Source organism: Eubalaena glacialis, chromosome 7 (genome assembly GCF_028564815.1).
Source record: "Eubalaena glacialis isolate mEubGla1 chromosome 7, mEubGla1.1.hap2.+ XY, whole genome shotgun sequence".
Taxonomy (NCBI): Eukaryota; Metazoa; Chordata; class Mammalia; order Artiodactyla; family Balaenidae; genus Eubalaena; species Eubalaena glacialis.
In genome coordinates, this window is record NC_083722.1 from 38,759,886 (window position 1) to 38,784,524 (window position 24,639).

Sequence of the window (24,639 nt, forward strand, 5' to 3'; positions counted from 1 at the left end):
CCAACTATCTTTACGGCCCCAAAAGGGGCCAATACAAAGCAGAAAGGAAGAGGAAGGAACTCAGACACTGCTTCAGAAGTGAGGGGAGTTAGACTGAAACCCTCCACTTCCAACCAGCCTTACAGGTGCCAAGCAAAGGACACACAGTGTTCTTTGAAATAACAACACAACAACCCTTCTGAAGTTTGGGGACAATTAGCTTTTTCTACTCCATGTAGCCTGTGAGTCCTGGCCCTCTTAAGAATATTAAAATTGTAGAGAATACTAACATATATGTAATTATATTGCAATATATATGATATAGCATGCAATATATAATATAAATAAATACAAATACATCTTTATCTTTTCTTTCCACCCTTTAAGGGAAAGGACAAGCAGAAGGGAACCCCCAAGTGCCAAGGTCAAGTCAGAGTTCCCCTCCAGCTCTGGCCCAGACACACACCTCCCTGGCCCCTCTTCTCCACCACACAGTCAGGCAGAAACTTCTTCCCCATCTTTTGAAGAAACTATTTTCCTCCTTCAAAGTCCTCCTTCCTTCGTTCCTGAAAGGCCAGACTGGCTGCAGTTGGCAGGACCAGATGTTCACGCTCCTTGCCCTACAGATACCGTGGAGAGCCTGCAGAGCCAGGGGCAGACAAGGCCCCCATACTCAATCTCCCTTCAGCACCTGTCCCAGAGCCTAGCAGTCCTACAATTCACCCCCTCTTCTCTCAAAGCTCACAGCCTGGCCAGGTCAGAAGAGTCTATCTGAAAAGCAAATTCACACTCAAGTGTTAATGGCAACTACTACATTAATGAAAGTGGCCAAGCTGACCAGGGTTTTGGCAAATGCTTTTAATGATATTTTTTAACTTGTTAGGAAAGTGAGATTTTCTGTTCCTAGTCCGAGTGCCCCCACATGCTCCAGTATCATATTTCAGACTTGAGGCCATGAATTTTAATCACAACAGTGATAAAATTAATTAAGGAAATGTCTACTCACTTCAAGGGCTCTGAATATGTGGATATGGAGAGAGTAGAAAGTGCTGGGTTCTGGATTCTGATCCAGCACTACCTCTTCCTGCTCTGTGATGCTGAGCACACCTGACCTGCCTCTCTGTGTGAAATGAGTTGGGGGGGGGGCGGTGGGTTGGTGGCTAGATGATCCTTAGGGCTTGACATTGTGTCAGGCCCTCCCTGGGGACCAGATACCTCTGAAGGCGCTGTCTCCATCCTCTGTCCCCCAGCCTCATCCTCTAAACATAAGGGGCTTACCTCAGCTCTGCCCTTCCCCCTCTCTCCCCTTGGCCATTCTCCTAACTACACTGATGGGCTTCAGTGGCTCCACATTTCTGTCATCTGCTCCTGCCTTCCTCTGGAACTCCAGGTCCAGTTCCATCTGCTTGCTGGGGATTTTTCTCAGATGTCCTGTAGGCAACATAAACTCATCAAAAACTAAACTCTTCCTCCCTCCTCACCCGCAAACTCACTGCTGGTCCCTCCAGCCACACAGTGACCCTGCCATAACACTCTTTTTTGACTCCGATGTCTAATTAGTTGCCAAGCTGCAATCAAGTTTCTTCCCTATTCAAATCCTTCAGTAGATGCTGCCACCTACCATGAACTAATGCCTCACCCTGGCTTTGGGGTCCTCTATTAAATCAGTCTGAGAGAGGCTCAGAGAGGTCCAGTACCATGCTTGAGGTCACACAGCAAGTGAGTGACAGGGCTGTTAACCCGAACACACTGCCTCACTCCCTAAATTGTTTCCAGTCAAAGGGGATGGCAGTTGGTCACTGGAGTTGCAATACACACCATACCTCCTAGAGGCTGCCCTTTGTTTAAGCTGCTTCATCTATTTACAATGACTTCTTTTTATCCTCCTCTACTAAAATCCTACTCATCTGGTCATTTTTCCTTTATTTGCAAAATGTTCTATAGGGTGAGCTTGTAATTTCGCTCTAAATTGCTTTTGTAATTCAAAATATAAATTCATATATAGGTATTTTTAACCCCACTTGAATTAATTGCTCCATTCTTCTGGAAGCTTTTTCAGAGTTGTCTGCAATGTGTCTTATAAATCAGGTTGTTAGCTTCCTGGGATTAGGAGTGTGTAGCTTTGCACTCTAACACATAGTATAAGGACTATAAGTACATTAGAGATACTTTGTTAATGTTATACCAGATTGACAGCCTTTACACTTCAGTGACTTCGATGATAAGAATTGCAAAGGCCCTGTGGAGGAGGTGATCAGGAGACTCCTGTGCCCTCCAGCCACACACTGAGATACATAACTCCCAGCCAAGCACAGGAGCCAGGCAGAACCAGAGAGAATGGGTCAGGGAAAAGCTATCCTAGGCCCAACAAGCAGTTTGTCCCAGGGAATACTCCTGCTTCTGCTCAAGATATCCCTTTCCAGAAATGTTGGAGCCAGAGCCACAGAGAGGGGAGGGAGGTACAGAACAGGCCAGCATAGCCTTGAAATGCTATGGAGCCCACAAGAAAGCCTTGGCCAGATCCTCATCCCACAATTCTGCCACCATTTCTTGGCTGGCTGATCTTGGCCAAGTTTTTTAATCTTGCTGGTCTGTTTCCACATCTGCAAAATGAAGACCAGGTAAGCTCAAGGCTCGCTTCCAGCTCTGAAAGGAGTCAGGCTCATGTTCTGACTCTCTGTGTGTCTCGGCTCCCTCCCTCTCTATAGAATGGGGACGGCAATAATGTCAAAGGAGGTGGGAGCAGCCTAGACTCTCCAATTCTGCAAGCTTGGTGAACAGGTGCCCGAGATGTCCAAAGGGCCACTTCTCCCACTGAACTAAAGGAATGGGGCTACAGAGCAGCCAAGGCGCGGGAAGTAGGCTGGACCTTCCACAACTCCCAAAAGGCAGCGCTGTTGGGGAGGAAAATGTCAGAAACCATTCTTGCACCCCTCCCAGGGGTCCAAGAGACAGACAGGCAGGCAGACAGACAGAGAGACAGAGCCCTGTCCAGCTGGGAGTCTGCAACAGCTAGACAACCCCATTCTTAATAGGCCCTGGTGTCTTGAAGAGGGGGAGGGCTGCAGAGATTAGGAGGAGAAGGGCAGGCCCCACTGACGACATCAAACACACACAGCAACTGCTGCCCATTAGAACATTTATTTCTCAGAGAGAAAATAAGTTTAAGACAGTCATATTACAGTAGGTAAAATTAACTTTTGTATTCTTTACAAGCATAGATTTTTCTCTGTTTATTACCTCTCTTATACCATCTGTTATAAACAATTCTAGAAAGCAAATAAAGTCACTTTCTACAATAAATAGAGCATCGTGTGCTTCACAGCAGACGCGACTGAGACACATAGGCCCCATGCCACAGCAGGATCTGAGCCGTTTCCCGTTCTAAAAGAGCAGTTTTAAAAATGAGACTCAGAGAGAGACTGAAAGATTCAAAGAGACTGAAAAAAAAAAAGGGAGAGAGAAAGAGACTAAGAAAGAGAAAGTGTTGGGGGGAAGAAAGAGACAGACACAGAAAGAGAGAGAGAGAGAGAGAAAGCCCCGAGATCTTACAACACAGGTTGAGACGAAAGTCACATAGTCCACAGCCGACCGACTACCTGGGGAGGGGGGACGCATTGGCTCCTTTAAATAAACCACACTGTGTGCATTTAAAATACTCAGCCACACAATGGAGGACTCCAGTAATGGAAACTATAGGCCTGAATAATTTAGAACAGTATTTTACAATTATATACACTATGTCCTTCCCTAGCCATAGGCTGTATTGTAGTTTTATTATTGTACAAAATCCAAAACCCCATCCTTTATGTTATAGAGAGTTTTGTTGGTTCCCTTTTAAACTCTGGCTCATGTCCCAAACGTATAAGAAGTCGTGGCGGTTGGTTGGTTGTATTTTTAAAAAGTGTGTAAAAATGGCAGTGATCTCCCCAGTGACTTTGTTTTGTCCAAAACTCCCCTATGAAAAATTTAAAACAATTAAAAAGAACGTCAGGTTAAAAATCAACATGGCAATCAGTGGCCTGCAACCTGGCCCTGCAACTTTGGTGCTTAAGAGGTGAAAAGAAACATCCAGAGAACAGACATCGAAGTCTCTGAAAGTTGTGTTGGTTTGTCAGTCAGCATTCCCGTTTCACAGTTTTTTTTCCCTTCTGTTTTTGAGAAGGTAAAGGTGGAGAGGGTGTTGAAGGAGAAGAGGGAAGGGGACAGAGGGTTTGAAATAAAAGACTGTGTTCCCTGGAGTTCGGAGCAGCAGAGGCTGGGCAGGGCAGGGCGCAGCGCAGGACACGAAGATGCTGGACTGCAGGCCCCACGCCATCCCTGCTGGTAGAGAGAGAGGCTAGAGGCTGCAGGTGCAGAAAAGGAAAAGCCCACGAGGAGAGGCTAGGAGGAGTGAAAGGGCAGACCCAGCCAAAGGGCACAGCTTCACCCAACAACCCTCGGAATCCACGTGGACAGATGGACACTGGCACAAGCAGCCTGGTCTGCTGACAGGAGCCCATCCAGCCTAAGCCCACCTCTCTGCAAGACAGAAGAGGGCCGGAGGGGCCCTGCCTCAATCTAAGCGGGCAAGCTCTCACAGGCTGGCCTCAGCTGCTTGTCTGTAGCACATGTAAGGGGGTGGGGAGGTGTGCTGGTGAAGGGGTCACCCAAGTGGCAGGCTAGCAGCTGGCCTCAAAGGGAATGAGCCATAAAAAGAAAAAGATCAGTTTGGTGATGGTTTCTGTCAGTTTGGCACAAGAGGAAGTCGGGAAAGGAACAAGGGAAAAAGAGAGACTAGGCAGAGGCGCAGAAGATGGGACAGGGAAGAGGTATGAGGATGGGTGATGGAGAGAGAGGGTGAGCTCCGTGAGATTCCCCGTGGGACCCTAGTGTATCCACAGCACCTCTGGGGTCAGTGTCAGAGCCTCGCTCACCCTGAGGTGTAGTTAGTTGGGAATGGGTTGGAGGGGGCCAGGCACACCCTTGAGAAAGCCCAAGACCTCTTGCTTTCTGGGGCCAGGTCTATCTCCTCGGCTGGGCCCAAGCCTCACAGCTGTTTCTGTTTCTAACTGGTTCTTCGGTGGACCAGCCCCTGAGGGAGCTCAGGTGGGAGTTTTTGGCACACAGCAGGCCCACCAGGGGAACCATGCAGTCAGTCAAAACTGGGGCCTTGTCCTTGGGGAGGATACAGCCCAGTCCCTGGCCTGCCATGGAAGGGGCAAGCTGCCAGCCATACGTCTGGCTGGGGCAGGAAGAGGCTTCTCTGCGCCCCACAGGACGGAGGCAGGGCAGGCAGATGCAGGCCAGGCCCTGCCCTTACAGGTAGCTGGAGGTGACAAAGGAGTGGGGTCCCCGCACTCGGCTCAGGTGGATCATCGCACGGTCGTAGGCCACCTGCACTGACTTGCGGATGCTGGTCTTGCGGCCTTCCAGCATCTTGAGCTTGTCCACAGTGTCTTCCACACCCAGGGGCAGGACTTTGTCCCTCGGAAGCCACTGCCTAAAATACAAGCACAGTAAGAAGCCTGGACCGTGGTGAGTCCCAAAGGAGGCTTTTCTGGACCCACTTGCCCAGGACCAGCAAAGCCAGGGGGAGGGGACAGGGCAGAGGGAGGCAGACTGGGACGCCACAGGGGGGAAGCCACCAAGGGACTTATTTTGCAGCCAGGCCCTTACCTGGGCCGAGGACACTCACTCAGCTTAGACGGTTGCAAGAGGGAAGCCCGTGCGCCCCCAGGGAGACTAGCTGAGTCATCTGGAGGGCTCTGAGCCTCACCCTGCCTTGCGGAGTCAGGGAGCTACAGCTAGGAAGTGGAGCTGATGCCAGCAATTGATGAAATGATCTCTGGTGGGGCCTGCACCTGGTGTTTTTTAAAAGATCCCTGGATAAATATAACATGTGGCTAAGAGCCCAGCCTTTGGAGCCAGATCTTGGTTTGTATCCCAGTTCTGGCTATGGATTCTTGGCTTTCTGAGCCTCAGCTTCCTCATCTGAAAAATGGATTGGGAGGGGATTAATGAATATTTAAATGAGGACCAAATGAAATCATGCATGTAAAGCAATTTGCATAAGGAAATGGAGTAAATGCTCAATAAATCATAGCTATTAGCTAGTCCTACCTCCTCACTCTACAGAAGCAGAGGTGAAAGAATCCTCCTGCTGGTGTTTGCAAGCCATAAGCAGACAAGCCCCTTGCGGTGGATCCTGCACTGCCCAGAACTCTCCACCCAGGACTGAGACATGCTTTCCTGCAGCCGCTGGGAGTGTTGGCAGATTACAGGCTCTCAAGTGAGTCCCGCTCCAGGAATCACCCCCCACCAACATCACGCCCCTCCCCAGGGGCAGCCAGCATTCAATGACTGGTTGACATGGGGGTACAAAGGCACAGCCCTAATTCCTGACATCTCTAATGAGCCACCCAGCTCCAGAGCTCCAAACAGGATGAGCTGAGGCCTCTGCAGCAAGTGCACTGCAGTTCAACTTTTTCCTCTGCCCAGTGCTGCATCCCCTCACCCCCACAGCTCTTCCGAATAAGACTCCTAATACAAACCTCCAACTCAGAGTGTTTCGCAAGGAATCTGATCCGCAATACCCCTCAGTTACCATTAACAACATTAATCAGTGTTATTAGTAACACCAGGTTACTGTTAACATGGCAAATGCAGACCAGCTGCTGGCAGGTAACCCTTCACCTTCACCTGGGTGGAGGCAGGGTGGCCGAGCCCACAGGCCCTCTGTGTACCTCTCCGGCACGTCAGCATTAGAACAGTCACCTGCCCCTCAGCCTGCATCCTGGTGCACCCTCCCAGCAGCAGCACCCACTCACCAGGTGCGTTTGTTGTCAAAGAAGAGGACAAGGAAGAGCTTCTCTCCAGCCTCGGCCTGTTTCTGCTCTCCCAGCTTCAGCACATCCAGTGGGGGGACGGGGATGGGGACGCCATTGTGCAGAAGGCCCTCCCGGGGCATCTTGGGATCGATGATCTGGAAGCAGGAAAGGAGACAGCATTCAGCTGGGGGTGGACGGGGTGAACAGTGTGCCCTGCTGTAGGACTAACCACTGAACCACCGTACACCAAAGCTATGCAGGGGATTGGCTCTGCCCACAACGCAGTGATGGAGGGGCTGACCTCTTCCAATGACCCTCAGTACCCCAAACAGAAATTTTGACTCTGTTTCCCCAGATATTGTCCTAATCCTTTGGCCCTTTCCAATCAGACCTTCCGACAAGGGAGCTTGCTCCATCAACTGTCAGGCCCCAGAGCTGAAAGAGAAGTACTGGGAAGCCAGGGTGGGGGGTTTTCAGAAGTGAGTGGAGCATCTCTGACATCCAGGCCAGACAGACAAACGCCTTCCTCCCAATGTCCCTTAGGGGAGAGGAATGGAAGCCATTTTTCCCCCTGCCAATTTCCCTTTAGGACCTGTGCAATTCATTTCAAAATCTCAGGGGCTTCCTAGACACCATGGCTGTGAAGGAGGTCCTGCATCGGCCAGAGGGCCCATCCCTTTGGTTCTACCTAAACAGATCTCCTGGTTACCCACCACCTTCCTGTCTGACTATAATCCTTCCTGGTGCATAGACCAGATACAATTTTAGCACCTCCATGGTAAAATCAGAGAGAAGGCAAAAGACTGAGTGTGGAGGGTTGCTGAAGAGGGGAGAATGATGTGGTCGGAAACAAGGGCCACTGGAAGAATTAGTCCTTGAGGCTGCAGGCTCCACAAGGGCAAGGGCTCAGCAAAATGCCTGGTGGCATCAACACAACAATAATTCTCCAGCTCTGTGGAGCACTGACAAAGTTACCAAAGCTCCTAATTATTCACACATCATCTTATTTCATCCTCTTGCTGATGCTAAGAAGTCTGCTGACAAGTATTAGCTGACAGAGGAGAACGCCAAGCACAGAAGGATGTAGCTGGCTGGGACTAAAACCAGGCGCCTGGACCAGGCTTGGGCCTCTGCTGCCCACTGCCTCCTACACAGCCCCTGCTTCCAGAGCAGCTGGCTGATAATCTCTGTGCACCAAGGCCAGGGAGACTTGGAAACTTACGGAGGAAGCAGCTTTCTCCAGAGAAGGAGAAATCTTAATTCCTATACCCTGTCCCAGGGGGCCTCTTATAATAATAAATTGCTCTATTTACTTTTGGGTGTCTGCCAGCTTCCCTACATCCTTCTCAAGATAAGCAGCTAAAAGCAGGTCCTCTAGTTAAGAGTTTACTCTAAGGAAGAACCACCACTACCCTGCCCCCAGCTGTGTGATTTGGTAAAAACTCTAACTCCCAGCCTGTCTATCCCTCCTGGGACTGAAGCTAAGGGTCCTAATGAGAACCACCAGACAAGCCCTCCTGAACTTCCTCGATTATCAACAGTGGGGATAGTGCCTGGCTTGGAAAGTGGGGCAGACTGTGAAAAGTGTCCCCCCAAGGGCAGAAGCAAGATGGGCAAGTCTGCCTCTTAAGGGGAGCTCGCCTCCCTTTTTAAAGAAGACAGAGGCAAATGTATCCCCCAAAAATAAATAATGGTCCATTCACTCAAATGTCATGCAGATGTAAAACAACATGGAAATAAAGTCTGCGATAACATTTAACACATTACATAATAAATGTGTACACACACTATTGTTACAGCTATAATATATAAACGATAAATAGAAGAAACAATACAAAATGCTTATAGATGATGTCATAATGCTGGGATTTGTGTTGATTTTCTCTCTTTTTCCAAAGCTTCTGTAATGTAGATACATAATTTTTACAGAAAAACAAAAAACATTTTTTTAAAGAACAAGAGCCTCAGAAATTTAAAAACCGTATAGTCACTATATGCGCAAGTACATATTTAAGTATGCAGAGGAAAACGACTGGGAGAGCATAAACCAAAATAAAAACACAGGTTGTATTCAGGTGGTGGGTTTTTTCAGGTGGTGGCTGAATTTCTTTATCACGAAAGAAAATGTATGATTAAGAAGATAATTAAAAAGGAAAAAAAGAGGGGCTTCCTTGGTGGCGCGGTGGTTAAGAATCCGCCTGCCAATGCAGGGGGACACGGGTTCGATCCCTGGTCCGGGAAGATCCCACATGCTGCGGAGCAACTAAGCCCGTGTGCCACAACTACTGAGCCTGCAAGCCACAACTACTGAGCCCACGTGCCACAACTACTGAAGCCCACGTGCCACAACTACTGAAGCCCACGCGGCTAGATCCCATGCTCTGCAACAAGAGAAGCCACGGCAATGAGAAGCTCGCACACCCTAACAAAGAGTAGCCTCCGCTCACCGAAACTAGAGAAAGCCCGCGCACAGCAACGAAGACCCAACACAGCCAAAAAATAAATAAATTTATTAAAAAAAAAAGAAAAAAAAAAGGGAAAAAAAGAGACTAGTTTTAGACTGGCTTTCTTTGTATTGTGAGATTTAAAAAAACAGAACTAAACCTGCACAGTCTTAATCAATTCTTCAACAACTAAGCTGGGGGTCTCACTGACAGCTGGGCACGGAGCCTGTGAAGGCAGCCCCAGGTCCAACCTCCTCAGCGCTGGATCACAATGTGGATCTCCCACCTGCCACTGCTAAGCAGGGGGTAAGGCAGGTAGCATGGGTTCCAATATGACTCCAGCAAGTCGTATAACCTCTTGGAGCTACAGTTTGGTCACCTGTCCAAAAAGGATCAGAGTTCCTGCACTCTTCACCTTAAGAGGCTGCTGTCTATGAAAAGAGCCATAGACACAAATGAGCAGCTGGGAGAGGCTCAGAGCTCTGTGTGCACGCATAGGCTGGCAGGGCGGTTCTCAACACCCACTATAGATCATCTGGGGAGTTTTAAAAAAAATATTCATAAAACAAAGAAACAAAAATATTCACGCCTTGGTCTGGCTTTAGAGAGTCTAATATAGTTGTTCTGAGATGGGGCCCCAGTATCTACATTGTTTAAAAAATTCCCCCAGATGATTCTGACATGCCCCAAAGGTTAGAATCAGTATTTTCAGGGCCAGATGGATATTACCTCCCTAATATAGAAAGAGCCCTAAGACATAACAATCAAGGTGGTAAAAATTAGAATTTTCAGCTACTGCTACTATGGAAAAAATGGAAATTTTAGCTACTGTTGGTGGGAGTATAAACCGGAACTAATGTTCTAAGGGGCAACTTGGCAATTTGCATCAGAATTTTGCATAGATGCCCCAAGAAGGCATTCCTAAGACTTCTTCACTGTGAAGAAATAACCATGGATGTGCACAAATGTTAAGCTACAATGATGCTTACTGCTGGCTGTTTATCATAGTGAAAAATTCAAAGTGATCTAAATGACCAACTAGGGAATGGTTAAAATAAGGTACACGCATACGACTGAAGATGATGCAGTAATGAAAGTGTTGCTGATGAAGAATGTTTAATGGCATAAGACATGCATGCTCATGGTGTGCTGTTAAGTGAAGGGGAGGTTAAACAGAGTACGGTCTCATACTTATGCACATTTATGCATTAAACAGAAAAAAAAGGGCTGAGGATATACATCAAGAGGTAATCTCTGAATAGATGGGACTGTGGGTGATTTTGAACTCAGTGGCTCAGAACACAGGCTTTGACATCACACTTTGAGCCTTGGGCTCAAATTCCAACCCTGCCACTTAATAGCTAGATGACCATGGTAGCAAATAGATCTTCAGTTTTTTCCCCTACAAAATGAGAATAACCATACCTTCCTCAGCATTTCAAGAACTTAGCATGACAGACATTTAGTAAAACACCTAAGCATTATTAACAGCTTCTACAATTTTCTACAATGAGCACATATTACTTTTTGCATAATAATTTTTTTTATTTAGCAAATAAATATATGCTATTAAATCGCTAAGAGCCCTAGCTTCTGTCTGCATACTTTAACTTATTTTAAGTGCCCTAAGCTGGGAGTCTAGCTGGTGTGACCCACCCAGGCTGGGATAAAACCTCCCTCCCTTCTGCAGCTAAAGGCACCCTGACTCCCAATCACACTCCCGCTGGCTTGATCCAATCAGATAAGCCCCCAAGGCAAGGCAGGGGCCAGACCACCCAGGGGAGGGAGGAGGATCAGGTAGACTCACCAAGGCAGGGTAGGAGGGATAACCTCGGCACTTGGCCCACACCAGCTCCAGGGGCTCCAGGTCTCCACGGTCTTCAAAGGGCATCAGGAGGCTTCTGCCTGGGGGTGGGGGAGGGGAGGAGACAGTGCCCAAGGGGGCATGGAATGGTGCCCAGGAGGCCTGCCCGGGGCCTCCATTTGACTGGGGCAGCCCAGGAATGAGTGAGCAACATCCCCTCCACCCTTCCTCTTCCCTACCCTCTCCTTAGTTCTTAAGACTAGATCAGGAGACAGCAAACTTGTTCTTTAAAAGGCCAAATAGTAAGTATTTTAGGTTTTGCAGTCTCCATTGCAACTACTCAACTCTACTATTGTAGCATGAAAGCAGCCATAGACAATTGGTAAATGAACAAGCACTGCTGTATCCCCATAAAACTTTATTTCTGGACACTGAAATCTGAATTTTGTGTAATTTTCATGTGCTACAAAATATCATTCTTCTTTTGATTTTCAATCATTTGAAAATGTAAAAACCATTCTTAGCTCGTGGGCCCTACAAAAAGGCAACAGGTTACAGTTTGCTGACCTCTGAACTAGAAACCTAGGTTGATGTGCCTTGGAAAAATATAACTGCTTCATCACCAGGACACCAGGAAGAAGGACTATAACCCATCTTGGCAAAGCCACTATCTCCTCTCTGGGCCTCCCTGACTGGTGGGCCTCATGATGGAGGTTTCATGGAAAAAGATGCCTGCGATGGACATCCCAGTAAAACTACTTGCTAAATGAGTTCTTTTCTGACAGGGCCATACCTGGCTATCCAGGACACCTGGCTGCACAGCACTCAGCAGAGCCAAGCAGGTCTGCAGATTCTTTTCTTGCCTGTTTTGTCAGAACTTTACACAGGGTGTCCTGCCTGGGGCAGGCACCACATCTCTTCAGCTTACTTTGTTCTGCACCTAATGCATTAGCACATATGGATGGGTACGTCACAAATGTCTCTGAGCACACAGAGGAACCTCCCTTCCCCTCCCCAGTCTATAAGCTGGCAACAGGGAGGTGACCACACTCAACTAAGGAAAAGATCCAAATTCCACAGAGTAGAAATTATGTTCCTAAGGAAACATTACCATCTACATATATAATTTTTTATAAAGTGTATTCCTGATAATGAGGTCTTGTTTTCCGTCTATTAAATCAATAGCAATAACAACAAAAAGACAAAATCCAATACTGAAGAGGCAGGCTGTGGGGAAACTGGTGCAATCATACACTGCTGAGGAAACTGCAGACCAGTCTAATCCTTTCAGAATATAATTTGGCGGTAAGTCTCAAGAGCCGTTAAAAAAAAAAGTATGAACAATCTACTCCAGTAAATTCCTTCCCTGGGAATTTGTTCTTAGAAAAATAACTTTTAAAATGAATAAGAGGCTTTTGAACAAAAATATGGGTTCACTACATTACGTATAATGTTAAAAGTTGGAAATAACCAAATTCTAACAATGAAACAAGTAAATTATAATGCATTGATTGGAAGATAACATTGAAAAAAGCAGAATATGAAAGAGCATGTGTTTTGGATTAGCATTTTGTTAAAAACGTGCCTGAAATAAATAGAAGGCAACAAAGAGAAATGAAGACAATTGTGTTAAGGTGATGCAACAGTGGAAGGTCAGTTTCCTTTTTAAATTTCCTTTGGCATCATTTTAATAATTACGTGGTTTTAAAAATAAGAATAAAATGTCACCACCAGAAGCACAAAGTACGTGCCAATCCGCTCCCAGTTTTGCACTAGATGCTGTACAAATTAACCTAGACATAAGCCCTGCCTTCTGGGCACTGACAGTCAGACAGTAATGAAACATGCAGGCATGCATTCATCAACACACGTATGAAAAAGAAACTGATGCTAAGGGAGAATAAAGCAGTTGGGAAAAGGAAAGAGGGGAAGAGAAGCCCTGAAGGCTGAGTGTTAGATGGAAGCTTCAAAGACAGGGCATCCAGAGAGCACACCCCCCATAGGAGGGCTGGACAGAGGTGTGCTCAGAGAACAGCCAGCCCTGCACCTGTTCCACCTGAGCACCACCCAGGCCTCTCCTTTGGCTCTGCCCTGTCCTTTATTCCTTCAGTCCGAGGAGATAAGATCCATGTGTTTTACTGTTTGGACCTGCTGGAGTAGAATGTCTCCATTCTACTCCAGCAGGGAGTAGAAGCATTGGATCACATGAAATTACAGGGTTATGTGTGAAATTCAGTGACACAGGATATCATATTACTCCTGTGAGGGCAGACTGGAAATATCTATCAAAATTACAAATGTATACTTCCTTCAATACAGCAATAGAGTATATCTATAGATATACTCCCCAGGGATACAAAATGATCTTTGTACAAGGTTGCTCACTGCAACATTGACTATGACAATTAAACGAAAACAATCCAAATGTCCATCTGCAGAGGCCCAGCTAAGTAAATGATAGCACACCTATGTAATGGGGCATTAGACAGCCAATAAAAAGCACAAAAGAATCTCCAAGATATACTATTAACTGAAAAAAGGCATGGTTTAGAGGAATGTGCATGTTAGGCTTCTCTGCTCACTCTTTTAAATATACACATAAGTTTTTGGTTTGTGTACGTATGGATTACATCTGGAAAGACACAAAAGAAACCACTAACAGTGGCTATTCTAGGGAGGGGAGAACTGGCTTTTCATTATGCACCCTTTTGTACGTTTCTGATTTTTGTCACCATGGTATGTGTTACTTATTCAAAATAAGATGAATTAAAAAAAAAGAAAAAGCAGTATGAATGACCTGGGAGGAAGGGCCATTTCCCTGACCAGTGCCCCCAGGTTCGGAGGAGCTCAGGGTCTGGCTGCAGCCCGCAGAACTGGTTCTCTGGAAGGCCTGGTCCCCCAAGATGCACCTGTACAGCACTCCTCACCTGAGCCGTTGTAGTCAGAGTCTCCGTTCACACCTTCCAGGAAGGGCACTCGAGACAGGGCTGGCTTCCCTCGGCTGCGTTTGGGGGGTGTCAGACCACTGCATATAGAGCAGGGAGGGAGAGAGGAGCGAAATAAACAATTTCAATGAGTAACACATCCACTCCTGCTCTCCCATCTCTGCTAGGAGCAGAGCTGCAAAAACCCTTCAAGGAGAATGGTTTCTCACCTTCCCCTAAAAACTCATACTAACCCATGATATACTTCTGACCAGAATGTTCCCACGAAGCTTAAGGAAACATTTCATCCATGTGGAAGGACTGAACTTGGAAAGAGAGGCCTGCTCCCCTGCCCAGGGACACTGGATTTCATCCAGAGGGAAGGTCACCACAGGCACTTGTCAATCCTTCCAGAGTCTAAGCAGCCTGGCCATGAGGAGGGCCTGTCTCACATCTGCCCAGAATTCTTAACTCTCTGGTTCACACTGCTTCTCTAGAAACCAATTTATTTTTGAGGTACAAAAATCTGCCTCTTTCCCAAATTTTCTATAATGGACATGTCTTACTTCCTTAATTAGAAAAGACTTTTTAAATTGGAAAAACAATCCACTTCTCACTTCTACTTTATGTGTGTGACGTTTTTCTTAGACAGAGATGGATTTTTTTTAACTACCAAGCAGACCAGTTTTTTTAAAATATGGCTACTGCAAAGAGATAAAAAATATATAGTAGACAAAGACTAGAAGGTAATAGGCAAAAATGAGAACAGTAATACAAGAATAATGGTATAACTGGAACCCACCCAGGCATCAGTATTTTTAAATTGCTCCCAATGCAATTCTAATGTACAATCACAGTTAGAAGCCTCTGGGCAAGAATGATGTGGCTATGGTTTTTTCCCATTTGAACTTTAAAAAATATTACTGCTATATAATTATTTCAACAAAAAAAGTGCTTAAAAGACAAGTCAACAACCTGCAGTAGAGCGAAAATGCTTAAGAAACCCCTAATGGGACATGAAGAGGCCAGGGTGAAGACTGGTTGGAGGGTAGGGTACTCCTGCTTTACTGAATCATAACTGACTTTATCATGGTCTTATACAGAAAACCTGGCACAATGAGAACCTGATGAATCATAATCCTTCAATTACTAGTAGGTTGGGAGCTTTCTTCCTGCTGGTCAAAATTAGGACCTGTTGGGGAAAAAAACAACACCCAGTTCACATTCAGGATTCAGTTCCCATGCACCCTACAAAAATCTGTCACTGGACTTAAAGAATCTGAGTCCTTATAAAAATGTAAGGTACTGGTAGTTCTATTAGGAAAGCCTCTCCAAGTTCACATCATGGATCTGGGGAGACATCTCCAAATACAACAGAGGAGGGCACACCAAGCAGTTAAGAGAGAAACTCTGGAGCCAGACTACCTGGGTTCAGAACCTCACTCTTCTACTCATTCATTCTGTGACCTTGAGCAAGTTAACCTCTCTGAGGCTTGTGTTCCCCATGTGTTGCTGTGAGGATTTAATGGATTAATACACAGAAAGCACTCAGTACAGAACACACCAAGTATTCAATAAATAGCAGTTATATAGTAAATATTATTATATAAACGGCAGTAAATTTTAATGTCTCACTTTAATATTATAAACTACCGACGTTATACTATCAGATGATGAGCTCTGAGAAGGTTGAGCTCAATGAGACAGGATGCAACACCAAAACTAGATCCATACGTTCCCGTTTCATAGAAAAACACACAAGTGACTCGATCATGGCCTGCATTTCAGCCCTCTCTCTAAGTTACCCAGGTCTAAGCAGACAGCCCAATCTATAATTATTTTGCTTACTGGCTTAACATTTATCTCTCCCTTCTAGATGATAAGCTCCTTGAGAACAGACACCTTATCAGGGCTTAGAACAGTACCTGGCTCACGGTAAGTGCTCAATTAATAATTGAATGAGTGACCCATAGAAGCGGGTGCAACTCCAAACTGCTCAGAAGATCATTAGAAAAGATAAACCCAGGGACAGGATGGGAAGGGGATGGGATTAGTGACCAGAAATTCTTTCAAGGTTCTTTATTCTGCAATTACATGATTCTGGTCTAATTAATAAGATCTTCCTTTATGTACTTACCCCCACAATGTAGGAAAAAAGAAAACAAAGAAAAAGAAAAAAAACCCTGTAGTTGAAGTCCTGAATCTCCTGTTTTAAACCGCGAAATTCTACTGAGAACCACTGAGTTAAAGAGGAAACGCCTTCCAAGGGCATTGTTCCCACACTGAGCAGGGCCCCAGAGAAATTGGTGGCTTTGGCATGTTCTGCAGAAAGGCAAGCAGTCTGAACGGGTGGGCTAACCAGAGCCTGGCCTGGCTTGCTCCTCGCGGCTCACAGCTGGGAAGAGCACCCTTTGTGGAGGGAGGGGCCGAACACACCTTCTACCTTTAGTCAAGGACTAAGAGGGGACAGTTTGATAACCCCACCCCTACCCCACCCCAATGAACTGGGTTTCCAGGCACCCTATCTTTGAAGGGAGTCAGGAACTCCAACCCGGGACCGGGCTAGAAGCATCCTGTAAGACTTTGAAATCTCTGCCTCTTCTCTATGCCTGGTAACTGTGTTTTCCCATCCACTCCTATATCTCTAGAGCTGCAACATGGAGGGAGACAGCTAGGACATTTCTGAGGCTTGGTGGGGAAGAAAATCTGTAAGGAGCCACTGAAAGCTGGGCCCTGCTACAGCGGGGGAGCAGTCCAGGCCCAAGGGGGCATCTGGGGGCCCAAGAGCCCAGCACCAGTGTAGAGTGAGAACCCAATAGAACCTACGCCCAGCCAGCCTTTGAAGCACTTCAAACACAGACACATAGTATTTTGGTGCTGCCCTGGGACCTCTCCTCCCTTGCTCTGAACCCAGAATCCATCCAATAGCCATGTGGAGGGACCATGAGGTCAGCCTTCAGGACAAGTCATTCTTCTTCTGTGGCACCGAAAGTCTCCTATTTCCAAGAGTCCCATACTCCCTGGTGTCTTGCAGAGCATACAACACAGAGCAGAGATTCAATAAACTCTTAGACGTGGAAGAAACTTGAAGGTTCTCGTCTCGGAAATCCTCCCTTCAGGTGAAAGAATGAGAAAAGAAACCCATCCCTTCCCAGCTCAAAGATGGCAGAAGAGCTGGGGCCTTTTTCAGACTAAAAGGCAATTCCAAATTTCCTATCTGTCCATTTCTTTTTCCTACACCACACTTCTAAAGAGGCCACTGCTATGATGCCCCAAAAGGCAAAGGGCAAAAACCATGTCTATAACTGGGTTATCTAAATGGGCCGGGGGGGTGGGTGGGGATTGGCTCAAATGTTAACTTCACTGGACAATACAGAGGGTGTCCCCACCCTCTGGAGCCAAATTCAGCTCTAAAAACCCTGTAAAGCATCAGCACCATTCCTCCCCCTAGTCAGATCAGGCCTGACAGTCAAGGGTCACAACGTTTCCTAGGAGCTACCAGAGTCACAGATGAGAGGCATCCGGAAATAACAGGGGTGCGGGAAGAAAAAAAACTGAGATAAGCAGGAGGAGGTTCAATCGGCAGCTGAAAGGAAAATAAATGGAGAGGTGGCAGAGCTGCAAACAAAGCTTTGGGACAAGTGTTCTTACCTGCAAGCTTCAAATGCCAGTCCACCACTGAGACCCAAACTACATTCTGAGTCAGACCCGCTTTCAGTGTGTTTTCCAAAGCCGTTGGTCACACCTGCCAAGGACACACAAAGTGAGCCTTAGTGTAGAAACCCCCCCTCCCCTGACACATGCTGCAGTGTGAGGCAGCCACCTTGGGAGGGCTCAGCAAGGAGGGGTGGAGAGGATGGCTGGTCTCTCCTCTTGGGAAATGGGTCTTGGGTGGTGGAGAGAACCTGATAAAGGTTTGGGGGAAATGTTGGTTAGGGCAGTGAGCAGACACTGCATTTACCTTCCCATCCTTCTGGGTTTAGTTGAAGGAAAATAGCCCATAGCTCATTCCAGTTACTGTCATTTGACTACGATGGGAAATACCAAGACTTCCTCACTCCGGCTGGTTCACAAGTCCCTGGATCTGCTTCTAATTTCAAGCCTCAATTATCAGGGAGTCTCCTCTGCCTCTTGGGAAGCCCACCCACCTTGCCTCTTCAGATAAACACTCACACACCCTATCCATCACACAGCTGGCAATAGCTAGCTTCATTCTTTTGGGATGGTGTCAGGGGAGGTTGGAGCCGGATAAGGACTGTGTCAACCACACCCTGAGATATCTAGCAGAGCTAGTCAAAGTTGAGGATGGGGGGAACTTTTCAGCAGATCTAAGGCAGACCAGACCTTCCTGGGATGATGGGGAGTCAGATTCCCTGGGTTCTAGACTGGGCTCTGAAATATGGGTCCGTTTTCCTCTTTAAGCCTTGGCTTCTACTTTCGTGAAGTGAAGGTAATACCTTCTTACTTATGGAGGATGCTATTAAGTATGAATGAGGGAATGTCTGTTTACAGCAGGGAGCCCTTCAGAGGCAAATGAAGACTGTCTGGTCATCCCAGGGACAAGACTCTCACCTGCTGTGAAAGCTTCAACTCTCCTCTCTATCTATCCAATTCCCAACCACCATCCAGAATCCCACAAGTCTGATAGCTGAGCCAAGAGCTCTAAGTCACATATACCTTAGCCAGAAAACTGTGAGGCAAGTCACACCTGTAAGAGCAGGTGTCTGAGCCAACACATCTGGACCCTAACCTGGCTCTGCCTCTAACATTATGATCTCAATTTAAATCACCAAAGCCTACTGTGCCTCATCTATAAAGGATCAACACCTGCTTTTAAGAAACTCCACTAAGGTTGTGCAAAAATATTCCTGGGTACCAGGTAGCTGGGATGGTGGAGGAGAAACAGATTCTAGCCCCCAAGCAGTGGGCCCTCTCAGGTTGGATGAGCCTGATGTCTAGACCTATTTCCCAACAGCAGGATTTTTCATTTTTAGTGCTCAGTGCTGTTTGGCTGTGCCTGATATAACTGAGAGGATGACAACAATAACTGCTACCAACTACTGCTATATACCAAGTGCTTTATATAGGCTACTTCCAATCCTTAGAGCCCCGCAAGGAAGGTGTCACTAGCCCCATATTAGAAATAAGGAATAGGTTCACAGAGGTTAATTGATATGCCCCAGGATACACAGCTAGTAAGAAGATGGGATTTGAACTCAAGTCTGCCTAACTCCAGGCCTCAAGCTCTTGACTCTATATAAACACCCTACTGCCCTACTACAGGGAAGCTTGGACCAGACAGGAAAGGAAGGTACTGCTGGAAACAAAGTATTAGGTAGTAAGACAGAAAAGCAGAGAAAAGCATGTGCTGACCACACAGCCCAAAGCCACCACATAACAGGACATGAGGAGCAAAAGCCAAGAGCAGGCCCCTCCCTGCCAAGTGAGCTGGCCTTCCATATCCCACCAAGACTAAACAACTCTGTCTGGTGATGGAGGCCCTGCATGACCAGGTCCACCTTGCCCACAGCATTGGCTCCTGATGCTCCTCTTCGCTTTGGAGAGGGAAGCCCCTCTCCAAACTGTCCCTCACAGGGACTCTGTCCTTGTTTCTACACACCTGGGCCCGAGCCCTCTGTTCCTTTCTAGTCTGTCCTCATCCCCAGGGCCAGCTTAGGTACTGTCTACTCATGAAGCCTTCCCAACTCCCCCAGTTCCTATTCCCTGAACACCTCTAGCAGTGCTGTCACCTGACACATAACCACAGACTGTCCAGCACTGGGATATCTCTGCACCTCAGGACACCATCTAGTCTCCCCACTGGACGGTAAACTCTCAGAGTTGGACCTGAGTCTGACTTACTGCTCCCCAGTGACCAGCTTGTGTTGGACATGCAGTAAGGATTCTTTAGTGACAAGCCCCTATTACTACCTCTGAGACCCCATCACCTACGATCCCTTGGCTCACTCTGCTGTGGCCACAAAGGTTCCCTCACTGTTCCTCAGACATGCAAGCATGTTTCCACCCCCATGGCCCGTGCACTTGCTAGTCCATCTTTTTGGAACGTCTTTTCCCCAGATACCCAAAGAGCTCACACCTTCAGCTCCTTCAGATCTTTACTCAGAAAGCCTCCCCTGGCCACCCTCTCTAATACCACCTCAGCATCCCCTCTCCCCCCTTCCCTGCTGGACTTTTCTCCACAGCTTCTAATATGAGATACAATTTACTTATTTGCTTTTAGTCTACCTCCCCTACAAGACAGGAGACTTGTCTGTTTTATTTATTGATTTTTCCCCCTACACTTTAGTGCCTACAATAATGCCTGATATAAATATCTGATGAATAAATGAACTAAAATGAAGGTAGGAACCATTTTATCATATATAGCTTTATATGCTGCTCCGGGCCAAAGAGAGCCCCAGACACAAGCTGGCCCTCTCAAAACACTTGCTCAAAGCCCATTTCCCCAGGCCACTACTCGTGTACCAGGCCCAACTGTGAGCTACGGAGTCCTCAGTGCTACTACTGGCATCCACAGGGGCCATTAGGGAGGCAGCTGACTGGGGAAGGTGCTGGCTGGCAAGGCAAAGCAGGAAAGCAGATGAGAAGTAGCGAGAGAAGTCACAGGCGAGGTCACCTGTCTCTTCCTCCTGCTGGGGGGACCTCTCCCCTTCGCTCTCACTACAGCTCCTGCTCCTCGGCCGCTTCCGGGAGTGCTGTTCATCCTCGATGCTGGTGGGAGACGCAGGAGAGCCCACTGCGCCATGGTCCTCGCCGTTCTCCAGGGCCCTGTCTGGGCTCCTCTGTAGCTTAACCCCATTCTTGGCCTTCTTGAAGAGGACTGATGTGCGACGGCCCACGCCACTGAGTGGGGCGCCAGCGGGGCATGTATCGGGGGTCATGAGGGACACTCTATTGATGCCATTGTCACTGAGCAGGCGTTGCAAGGGCTCGCTCCCTAGCTGCAGAGGTGATTTTTCCAAAAGCTCATCTTCTTCCACTTTTCTTGGCTTTGGGAATCGGCTTGGAGGTTTGCTATCATTGATGGGTTTCAGAGTGGGGGGATCCGGAGGGGATTCTTGCTCAGACAAGGAAGGCGCAGGCCCAGTAGGCTCCAGGGTTGGTGGGGGAGGCATTTTGGAGTCATCTGTTAGAGAAAAAGAGAACCTGCTTGAACATTTTAGAAAAAGTCTGCCCCTACAAGCCAGATAATGACACTGATAACTAAGAACCAAGAGCATAGGCTATTAGAAGGTTTGAGACGCGTCTCAGGTCTAAGGTGAAGAGAAGGTAGGACTAAGTTGTGTCTACACTAGTAGTTCTAAACCCTGTCTATGTATTAGAGTCACTTAGGTAGTTTCTTAAAAATTCCAATGCTGAGGTCCCACCCCAGACAAAATGAAACCAAATAGCTAATGATGGATTTTTTTTTAAAGCTTACCAGGTGAGTTTGATGAAGCCAGGGTTATAAACCACTGCCCTACACCCAAGAAAGCCCAAAGCCCCCTGCTTAATCAATAATTAGGTAAGTCTCAGCCTCACAGATTAGGGGTCTACAACTCTCTTTAGACCCAGGTGTTTTCCCATCTGTCAATGTATTTTGTTTCATATCACAAGTGAAGCAAGAAGGACAAGCAGAAAGAAGCAGCTTACAGATATGAAAAAACGAGAGCAAGGAAGTTAAATCAGTGGCTCCCGAACATGTCTATTCAACCTCCACCTTAAAAAATGAGACTTTCAAAACAGAGCTCAGATTTCCCTAATCTGAATTTCTGGGAGATGAAGCCTAGAAATTTTTTGAAACCTCTAGAAGCTGTTGCAGCCGGTCCAACGGGCATGACTCTGCACTGACTTAGCCCAGGAGTGGGGATGGATACGAGTGGCATGCTGACTCCCACATGGGAAGCTGGGAAGGGTCACAATGGACACGAAGCCCTCTAATGCTAAATCTGACCTCTCAGCCACATCCCTGATCTCCTCCAACCTAAAATAAAATGGGCCATTCCCTGCAGTTTGGCGCCTTTTCCTCTGGAGATAATTCCCAACCTTCTTGATTGTGTGGATGACAGGCCCTCCTGAGCTACAGGCTCAGATCCAAGGGCTGGTAAGAGGGAGACAATTCTGTCCCCAAAGAAGCGGAGAGGATGGAAAGCAACTCAGGTAAGGCACCTGGATCTCTGAGAATCACTTCCCCCAGCTGTCTTTTGCAGTTCTGGGCTTTTCTGCTTGGGATGGGCCTGTAGACTTGGCCAGCTGGGGTCAAAGCCATGAGCCCAGACCATCCTTAGGGTCTTTCTTTCTTTTCTATTCCCCCACACCACAACCTAACCTGCTCTAAGAGCCTTTCTACATGATGGTATAAGTTGAGCTAATATTTAACTGATATGTGCAACATGGCCATACCATGTGCAAAATACTGAAATACTTCTTTACAAGTTAGTGAACAGCTACTGGGCCCCAGCGTCTGAAACTCCCTGAACCCACTCACAATCCAACAACTAAATATTTGCATCAGAGGCCCTCAGGAGCCCCCTCCAATATAACAGCCAACATCTACTCTGACGGATGAATTTTGGTCTCTAAGTATTGTTAAATATTTTGAGTATCATCCCTGGGTATGCATGAAAGTGTGACCCCTCCCAGGGCTTTTGCTTGCCCACGAGGGTCACACCTAGAGTTGGGGAAGGATGTTCCCACTACGGGATTTCAGCTTAACCCTCCCTTACCCTGGCCCGCAGCCCCCGGCCTGCCCGTGACTGTCTCTCACCTCTGTCCCCATCGTCTTCTGGCTCCTCCTGCGGGGCCTGCTCCAGCACAGCCACATCCCCCCGGGGCCCTGCTGGCAGCTCCCCATTGGACACAGTCTTGTTTAGCGATGCCAGCTGAGGTGGTGGCGGCTGTGCCAGCTTCTGCCGAAGGGCATTGATCTCCCGGCGTAGCAGGCGGACACGGCGGGTCCGGGCCCCACTGGACCGCATGGCACTCACCAGGTCCAGTTTTTCCAGCAGCTCCTTCAGCTGCACCTCTGGGGACAAGTGGGCCCGGTTCTCTGGGATGAGGATGTTGTCCACTGCCAGGGAGAAGAGAGGACAGAAGAAGGGGCTGAAGGACCTGACCAGCCCAGGGCAAAGGGAAGGGCAGGGGCCAATTCCTTCGGATTCAAAATATTCTCCTGGAGTGCCTGGGCCAGTGGCTTCCAGCAGCGTCACTGTGGGGCCTTGGCCCTGGCAACACCGCTCCCAGGAGGGCAGCCACAGGGACAAGGTCAGAATCTGGGAAACACCTGCAGGAAGCAGTTCACAGTCACGATTATGGGCTCCGTGGAGCAGGCATGAGGCAGCTTGGCAATCCCCCGGCCTGAGTGACTGTTTGGCTGCTGCCATCGAGAAGCAGAGAGCAGGGGCAGGCAGAGTAGGGAATTACAGAGGCAATTCCATTTTTCTGATGCTCTACCTGTACTCTTCTGAATGAGCCAGACATACACCAGCACTGCACTCCTGCTGCCCATGCTCCAACGCCACACAGAGGGAGTCCAGGAAAGAAAGACCCTTGGTGAATCTTTAGCTTTTCAGACAGACAGCTAGTACCTGATTCCCCTTATCCTACTATTCAAGAAGTGCTCAGGGAATTAACTTTAACCCTTGGAACTATTCCAGCCACAAGCACATGTACCCCAGCCTGTGCCTATCCCCAGCTTTGCTCCTGGAGTCTACCCTATAGCCCCAAGGCCCATCCGGATCCCTGGCTCTCTGGGCTCTATCCCTGTGCCTCCTCCTGGCCCCTCTCCTCTCTGCCCGTCCAGGCTTCTCACCGTCTTCCCAGGAGAAGCGGTAAAAGTCCTCCAATTTGGGTGACTCGGGCAGGTGGGTGCCCCTCTCGGGGTCATAGCCGATGTTCTCTGCCTGCCGCCGGGCGTGCCGCAGGATGGCCCCTCCCAGGTCCCGCAGGCGGACAGCTGCTCGGTGGAAAATTGTGTCTTTAGCATTATACTTCATGCAGTTGGTAACTATAAGGTTAAAGTCCTCCTCAAACTCCTCCAAGGTGCGGTACAGGTGGGACTCCAGCTTCCGCCTCATAGTAGAAAAATCCATTGGCTTGGATATGAATTCCAGGTAATCTGGAACCTAAACATATAAAACCTGTACAATTACAACAACCATTTACTAGCCAAACAGGCGCACCCTTCAGCGGCACTCTTGCCTCCCCATTTTCTGGCTCGGCCATGCCGGGCTCACTCACAGCCCCAGGGCCCTGGCCCACCCTGGCCTGCTGAGCCCTCACCGTGGGCAAGTCTAATAGCCTTGCTAGACACCCCCAGGTTTTGTAGACCCTGTGGCCCAACCCCTTCCTAGCCTGCTCAGACCCTATTTCCATTTCAGGCGGGGCTCACTGCTCAGGAAGTAGGGGGGGAACTTGCCTCACTCAGGTTGACGGGCTCGGCAAAGATGTGTGCGGGATCCTTCTCCTGCAGCAAGTCCAGTGTTGTCCTCAGCAGAACGTTGAATGGCATAAGCTCCAGCTCCATGGCGGCCTGCTGGACCTTGACCTGTCGGGGAGATAGGGAGAAATCAGGACACCCCCCAAAGAGGCACCGAACTTTTGCTTGATAACTTGACTTTCGCCAGTTGTGTACAACAAATTTTCACAAGATATTAAGCTGACCACTATTTGAGGAGTTA

General features: G+C 47.8%; 1 protein-coding gene across 3 annotated transcripts in view; it reads right to left on the minus strand.

Annotated features, from left to right (window-relative positions):
• Positions 1–5,125: 5,125 nt before the first annotated feature.
• The window catches only part of BRPF3 (bromodomain and PHD finger containing 3), a 32,795-nt gene continuing 13,281 nt past the window's right edge, over positions 5,126–24,639 (minus strand). For all 3 annotated transcript variants that reach the window (XM_061196314.1, XM_061196313.1, XM_061196315.1), the window contains exons 5-13: positions 24,378–24,506; positions 23,772–24,084; positions 22,728–23,030; positions 20,598–21,107; positions 17,612–17,705; positions 13,964–14,061; positions 11,040–11,137; positions 6,789–6,943; positions 5,126–5,461 (exon numbers count right to left, since the gene is read on the minus strand). In XM_061196314.1, the coding sequence (XP_061052297.1) occupies positions 5,278–5,461; positions 6,789–6,943; positions 11,040–11,137; positions 13,964–14,061; positions 17,612–17,705; positions 20,598–21,107; positions 22,728–23,030; positions 23,772–24,084; positions 24,378–24,506 (1,884 nt within the window). In that variant the 3' untranslated portion in view covers positions 5,126–5,277. The remainder of the gene's footprint in view (positions 5,462–6,788; positions 6,944–11,039; positions 11,138–13,963; positions 14,062–17,611; positions 17,706–20,597; positions 21,108–22,727; positions 23,031–23,771; positions 24,085–24,377; positions 24,507–24,639) is intronic.